The sequence below is a fragment of the Papaver somniferum genome, chromosome 6 (assembly GCF_003573695.1).
Source record: "Papaver somniferum cultivar HN1 chromosome 6, ASM357369v1, whole genome shotgun sequence".
Classification (NCBI taxonomy): domain Eukaryota; kingdom Viridiplantae; phylum Streptophyta; class Magnoliopsida; order Ranunculales; family Papaveraceae; genus Papaver; species Papaver somniferum.
In genome coordinates this window covers 106,738,810-106,746,900 of record NC_039363.1, presented here as the reverse complement: position 1 = coordinate 106,746,900, position 8,091 = coordinate 106,738,810, and the positions used below count along the sequence as shown (strand labels likewise).

The 8,091-nt window shown below is 36.2% G+C and overlaps 1 protein-coding gene across 1 annotated transcript; it reads right to left on the bottom strand.

Moving 5' to 3' along the window:
- Window positions 1–311: 311 nt before the first annotated feature.
- On the bottom strand, window positions 312–2,196 carry LOC113291264 (LRR receptor-like serine/threonine-protein kinase FLS2). The gene has a single exon (XM_026540816.1). The coding sequence runs from the start codon at window positions 2,194–2,196 to the stop codon at window positions 694–696; it is 1,503 nt and encodes a 500-aa protein (XP_026396601.1). The 3' UTR covers window positions 312–693.
- Between the last annotated feature and the right edge of the window lie 5,895 nt (window positions 2,197–8,091).

Genomic DNA, 8,091 nt, shown 5'->3' with positions numbered 1-8,091 from the left:
GAGGATTGAACAGCCAAGAATAGCATAATTCTGTTTATGTTGACCACTAGTTTAGCTTTCTTTACTATTGTTGTGTCTCTATATGAGTTAAAGCCACAGTCTGTATCGATTCATTTTCTTATTTCAGTCCTGTAAAACTTTAGGTTTGAAATTTTAGCCTGTTAATTAATAAAATATGTGATTCAACAAAAAGAAAAGAAAAAAAAACTCTTTGTTTTGCAGGCAGATATCTTTTAGCCAATTGGCAAAAGAAAAAGGAAGTGTGGTAATGAAGTGTGGCTCAAGTTGGCAAAAAAGAAAAGGGAAAGCAAAACAAATTTATTAAGTACTTCATTATTTATTAGTAGCGGAACAAACATAACAATCAGAAAGATACAACAAGGTTACTAAGCAGTTTTACAAGGAGGAAGTGGGAAGTCACAGAGGCCTGAGTTGCCCTTGAAAGACGAAGCAGGAAATGGTGTGGTATGAGGAGGAATTTTCCCTGTCAACTTATTGTAAGACACATCAAATTCTCGGAGGCTCACCAAGTTTATTACCCCTGAAGGTATACTACCCGTAAACCCATTCTTTGCAAGCTTTAGAGTTCTAAGTTGTCTCAATTTTCCAAGAGATTCTGGTATCGATCCCCCTAAACGATTGTTAGATAGAACTAATGTTTCAAGTGATTCCATATTCCCCAGGTTCGCAAAATTACCTATACGACCAACAAACATATTGTAAGAAAGATCGATATAACTGCAACGAGACAGAGACAAGCCATCTCCAAAAATCGGGCGTAATCCCCCCTGTGAAGTTGTTCAAGTGAAGATCAAGTATCCGTAAGATTGGAAGATTCGTGATCTCGACTGGTATAGCTGAATGGAAACCGTTGTTAGATATATTGAGGGAAGATAAGCTTGCCATTTTTCCTATCCATGCCGGCAATACTCCGGATAACATGTTACTCGATAAATCAAGAGAATTCAAGAAACTATTTGCAGATAAGTCGTCGGAAGATAAATCTGGCAACCATTCCGGGAGTTCACCAATTAACCCTGTTCGAGCTAAATGTAGTTGCAGAAGTGTCATTTTTGAGATCCAAATCGGTATGTTCACTAGACCCAATGGGTTGAATGACAAATCTAAGGTTTTTAATGTCGCATTTAACTTCACTAGTTCAGAAGGAATTGGACCTGACAAACCATTTCTAGAGAGACCAAGATATTGAAGATTCCTTAGATTGCTAAAACTTGAGGGAATTTTACCCGTAAGACGGTTGTTTCTCGCAAACAAACCAAGAAGATTTGTAAGACTACCAAAACTTTTAGGTAATTTGCCTGTTAACATGTTGTTATCAAGTACCAAAAACTGGAGCGCAGAACCACCGATCAATGCCGGTATACTGCCTGTAAGTTTGTTATCTTGTAAATAACAACTATCAAGAAGAACTAGCTTCGACATTGAACTTGGAAGGCTTCCAGAAATCTGGTTGTTAGATAAGATCAAATAAGCCAAGTTCTTAAGATTACCGATTGTACTTGGTATACTACCTGAGAAGTTGTTATGGTGGAGTTCAAGCCTCTTCAGTGAAACTAGTTTATCAATTGATGATGGAATTCCACCAGATAACTGATTTTCGGATAAATCTAGCTCCGAAAGAGAAGACATATGTTGAAAGATGCTTGTGGGAACCGTACCAGATAGAAGATTGTCATTAAGGAACAGCCTATTGAGTTTGCGAAGATTTTGAAATGATGCAGGAATTGAACCCTTGAGTTGGTTGGCGTTGAGGAGCAGAGTAGTAAGGTGTGATAACTTCCCGAGCTCCGGAGGGATCGTTCCAGTTAACCTCCTGAGGTTATTAAGGTCTAACAGACGGAGAAACGTGAGTTTACCCAATGAAGGAGAAATAGTTCCGACCATGAACGCAGGGTCGTCCAGAATTGGAGAAAATATGGCAGAGCGGGAAAGATTTACGACACGACCGTTGGAACCACAAGCGACACCTTCCCATTTGGTACAACAATCAGTGGATTGATTCCATGTTTTTAACAGTTCAGCAGGATCTACGGTGATCTTACTCTTGAAATCAAGTAGAGCTGCTCTATCAGTTCTATGGCATGCTTCTATTGTTGTTGTACACAAAGAAGAAAAGGTTAAAAAACAGATTAAGACAAGAAAGGAACTGGTTTTTGTGTTGGCTTTGAATGCCATTAGAAAATCTACGTACTCTGGATTTATATAGACCGACAGGCGACAGTTGACATTTTGGGTGGTTTAGTGGTATTGTGGAGTACTATGGGTACATTACATCTTTAACGTGTATGCAAGAATTACTCAATCCATGCATTTATTAGTATACTACTACTGGGTGGAGATAATATCATGACGGCAGGTACATGAGGATGAGAACAATATATTTTTGGTTCTATTTTATAGGCAAACTCGATCGTCATTATGGGCCCTTATCAACACGATTTATAAAGGAGATACCAGTCCTACTAAGTGTTACCATTTTATCGATCCAACGGTCAGGATTGATGGGATTTTTTTATCCAATATGAAACGGTATCAACATTTAGTAGAACTAGTATCCCTGTTATAAATCATGCTTATTAACCCTCATTCCATCAAGATGGTCATTGATCAGTTCTGGACACAGCTCAAGCTTATTTTATGTGTCATGTCCAAATTGTGCCGAGTTATTTTTTAGTTGTATGTCTTTTCCTTTCTATGAAAGGGTGGGAAACGGAATGAAAAGGGTTACAATTATTGGCATCTACTTCACAGTCTGCATGAAAGTCTCCCTTTGGCATGGAAATCTATTTTAGCACTAGAGAATGCTGATCACTTCTTAATCTTATATTTTGAGGTATTCGCGCATTGCCACCACCTGAGCAGCCTCATTATACGGCTGAAGTGTACTGTATTCAGATCTTTCATTGCTAAGGAGTACAGTTGACAATTTTAAATTGGATAATCGTCCAATCAAAGTGAGACTCCCAATGTCAACACAATGAGTGGTCCCTCTTCAAAATTGGTTGATTGGCCGCCTTGGATCCACCCCAATCCAGGTCTTGTCCTTTACTTCTCTTTATGAACTTATGAATATATACTCCCTCGGTTGGTGTACGGTTTTTAACTGAGATTAAGAATCATCAAACAGAATAATTTTTTTCTAAATACCTGTATTAATGCCTTCCCGAAAATTTAAACATTCTAGTTTTTTGTTTCTAGATACTACTATAAATTATGAATCTCCATATAATTTCATTTTGGATGACCAAATATCCTAAGATAATAGTGAATAATTTTAAAATATTAAATTAAATTAATTATCTATCACTGATAACAAGGGTAATGAATGTTATGTTGTAATCAAAAGCAGGGGTAAATCAGTTAGAATTAAGAGAAAATAGCTAAACTCTCAAATATTTTGGAACATACAAAAAATCCTAAAACATCATCTAAAGTGGAACGGAGGAAGCACATGTATATCAGATTGAAGAAAAAGAGGAAGAACGGAGAAGAGGTTACAGCAAAGAAAACTAGGTTCCCTAACGAGACTGGATTTGCAAAATTAAGACGAACTCCGTAGGCAGTTGCTCAAACTAAACAAATGCTTTTAGCTTCAAAGCTAGTACGAAGCCATAGTAATAGAAATGTATAGGCAAATATATAGTGGGTAGAAGTGGCTATGCCCTGCTTTAACAAGGCTGCTAATGAGGGGTTATCATTTTATTATTTGGGTTTGTACACTTGCAAGCAAAATGGTACCCCCACTAGCAACTGCTCCTTTAAAACCTAAATCTTTGTTTAGTCTCCAAGTTATACTTGTTTTCAAAATTACACCAATTTCTTTTTCCCATCAAGTCACTGTAGGTGGAATCATGTCCCAAATAATTCTCTTGAATTTTGAATAATGATTATAAGCCGATCACTTTTCCGAGGTTCATTGAATTATGAAATGTCCATGCCCAATTTTCACTAGGTATTAACATATATCAAACTTTGTGAGATACTTTGCAATGGAGTGACATATGATCTTGTGCTTCAATATCATTACTGCAAAGTAGTCCTTAGTTATGGAGTGACATATGATCTTGTGCTGCAACAGCTAAAAACGGTGATATGAGAATAATGTACTACTGTAATATATTTTTTATTCAAAATTAGGTAAGTTTTGTAATTTTTAGGCAATAAATAATCATACTCCCTCCGTCCGACTTTATTTACCTAAATTGTATTTACTTTAGCAAAATTGTACAAAAAAATTGTACAAAGAAACAAAAACTAGGATATGAAAACTAGTATATTATACAAACAATTTGGAAGATCGATGGTGTATGTTGAAATAAATTGAATTTCTTTAAGTTGTTGCAAAATCCAATTTAGGCAAGTAAACTTGGACGGAGGGAGTATTATTTTTCTTAAATTTTGTTCATAAAATAATTAAAAATAAAATAGTCTAAAATGGAAAATAAATAAATTAGTTATGGTCGATTTTCTAAGTTAGTGATCCTTTGATATGCAATATATTTTTTATTGACAAAAATAAAACGAAAAATAAATGAGTTAACCAAAAATGTAAAGTTATAAATAAAATTTATTATCCTTATTCTCCATGATACTATTTTTTTTTGATCGAAAGAGAAATTTTATTTAGAGAAGAAGAATATACATGTAAATCTACCAGAGGTAGAACAGAAAAGGACAAATAAGAAAATTACAAAAAGATAGAGTTCCAATTTTGAATATGTGAAGACACAAAATCTTGTGTACCTGTTGCTGCTGCCCAAACTAAAATAGAGGATTTGACAGACAAAACCAGATCATCATCTGTTTTGTAAATATATTGTTCCTCAAAACGTCTGCAATTCCTTTCATTCCAAATTGTATTAACAACCGCTGCTGGTATTAGATCCCAAATATAATTCCCTGTAGGGGGAAAATGATTATGGTGCCAACTTTCTGCCAAAATTCTCATGGAACCCGGTAAAACCCAACTCCAACCTGTATTAAGCAGAATGCTCGACCAAATCTTATAAGCAATCTTACAATGTAAGAATAAATGATCCTGAGATTCTACACTAATTCCACACAGAACACAAGAATTATGGAGATCCATACCTTTGTGTTGCAAGATATCAATTGTATTCAGTTTACCATGAATCAAACACCACATTAAGATATTAATCTTTGGTGGAATTTCCGTCTTCCAAATGAACGAAAAAGGAAAGTGATTAACTCCATCTTCTGCCACTAATTTAGCATATAGTGATTTCACAGTAAAAACTCCCGTGTGGTTAAGTTTCCATCTGCGAGTATCCGTCAGATCATCTTGAGTAGGTGGATTGTCCCCTATAATGGTAAGTAGTGTAGCAAATTACACCACCTCTGTATTTGAAAGAACACGCCCAAAATCAAACTTCCAACCACCTTCTAAAGATATCATTGCAGCAACTGTTATATGTTTATCCCGAGAAGATTAGGATGTGCTTTTTCTAATGACAAATCTCCACACCAAATGTCATTCCAAAAAGAAATTAAACTACCTGAATGTAAGTATAAGGTAGAATTGGCACTCACAAGATTAGCAGTTTCCACAATGGCTCGCCAACAAGAGATACCATATGTTGTAGCAATTTTACCGGGATTCCAATAAGAAAACTCTGAGCCATATTTCTCCTCTATTATCTTGTACCATAGCTTGCTCTTTTTGACACCAAACCTCCAACACCTTTTTGCAAGCAAAGATAAATTCATTAATCTCAGGTAACACACACCTAGGCCGCCTTTTTCTTTAGTAGCGCAGACTAAATTCCAGTTAACCAAATGAGAAGTCTTTACTCCATCTTTATATTCCCATAAGAAATTGCGCATATTCTTTTCGAGGATTTTAATAACAGAAATTGGTGCTTTGAACAACGAAAAATAATATGTTGGAAGAGATGACAAGATGCATTTGATAAGAACGAGCTTACCTCCCTTTGATAAAGAAATACGTCTCCAGACGGATAAGCTGGCGTCGAATTTCTCTATAATTGGGTCCCAAATTCTCTTCGAACTGGACTTAGCACCTAACGGTATTCCCAAATACTGGAAAGGTAAACAGTCTATTTCACAACCGAATTCCTCATCCCACAAGGCTAAGTTTGGGACTTCTCCAACAGAAATAATCCTTGTCTTGGCAGTGTTTACCTTTAAACCTGCAATGTACTCAAAACACTGTAAAGCTGAAAACAGATTATGTAATTGCTCCTTGTTATTTTCAACAAAGAAAATCATATCATCTGCATAATGAAGGTGATTCACTATGGTATTTGTAGGTGTGACTGAGAAACCGCTGAAAAGACCCTGATTCGCAATTCTATCTATATATCTGGAAAAACCCTCCATCGCAATGTTGAACAAAAGAGGAGAAACAGGGCATCTCTGTCGAACTCCCCTTGTACTTGTGAAGTAACCAAAAGAAGATCCATTAATTAAAACTGAAAATGATGAAGTAGCATAACATAACCTCAACCAGTTGCGCCATTTTGAGGTAAACCCCATTTGAATAAGCACAGATTCAAGATAATTCCAATTTATTCTATCAAACGCCTTCTCCAGATCAATTTTGCATAAAATTCCAGCATTTCCAGACCTTAGTCTAGAATCTACCAACTCGTTGGATATTAGGGTACCATCGATAATTTGTCTGCCTTCGATATACGCGCATTGCACCGGGGATATGAGTTTATCCATGACAAGTTTGAGTCTCGTGGATAACACCTTGGCAATGATCTTGTAAACACTAGTAAGGAGACATATAGGTCTACAATCCTTGATTGTTTCTATGTAATCCTTTTTCGGTATAAGAGTAATAAAAGTAGAATTATGCTTAGAATTAATATTACCTGTGGTACAAAATTCATTCACCGTAGCCATAAAATCTCCTTTGATGAAATGCCAACACTTTTGAAAGAAAATAATTGGAAATCCGTCTGGACCCGGAGCTTTGTCATTTTCTAAGTCCCTGATGGCACGTACGACCTCATCTTGATTAAAATCAGAATCTAAGATAATAGCTTCTGTAGCAGTGATGGAATCAAAATCAATCCCTTCTAAATCAGGCCTAATAATTTCTTCTTCAGTGAAAAGTGTCTTGTAAAAACCCACAATATGTTCTTGTAACCTCTTCTTATCAGACACAAGTTCATTGCCGACGTATAATTGCCTTATTCTATTGTATCTACGTCTCGCAGAGGCATTGCTGATGAAGAATGAAGTGTTTCGGTCTCCCTCTTGTAGCCATTTGGTTATTGATTTAATTTTCCATGACGTCTCCTCCATTTTAGAAATCCTTTCGAATTCCGCTTTATTTTGTAGATGCGCATTCTTCTCTTCTTCCGTGAGAACATTATCTTCTCCTAGCAAATCTAGAGTTTGAATATCCGAGAGAATGATATTGAGCTTTGTGGTTGTGTGTCCAAAAACTTCTTTGTTCCAGACTTTTAGCTTTTCCTTAAGTGCCTTTAACTTCAACCAAAGCATTGTACTAGGTGTACCTGCAAAACAAAAAGAAAGCCACCAATCTTCCAGTAATTGTAAGAAACCATTCTCCATGAACCACATAGCTTCAAACCTAAAAGGACTAGGTCCCCAGGAAGGGTCAGAAATGTCTAGAAGGAGTGGAATGTGATCGGATGTAGGTCTGGCTTTAGCTAACTGGGTAACGAAAGGGTAATGTTGTTCAAAATATGGGGAAATGAGAAACCTGTCTAACCTGCACATAACCGGATTTGATTGTCCATTCGACCAAGTGTATCTTGCACCCTTCAGAGGCAAGTCAATGAGATCGTGCTCAACTATAAATTTGTTGAACTTTCTCATACTTCTTGTAATCCTCTTACAATTCTTTTTTCACCACACTTCACAATTGTGTTGAAGCCACCCCCAATACACCATGGAATATTAATCCAATATCTACAAACATTATCGAGTTCTAGCCAAAATTCAGTCCTCTCCACTGAATTGTTTGGTCCATAAACGTTTGTAAGCACCCACTGGAAGTTATTATTCTTATTTTTACATAAAATTGATAGCGTGTATTCATCGACAAGTGAA

Bases quoted from the DNA above. Each gene is read 5' to 3' on its own strand.
- LOC113291264 (XM_026540816.1), bottom strand. From the start codon at position 2,196: ATGGCATTCAAAGCCAACACAAAAACCAGTTCCTTTCTTGTCTTAATC.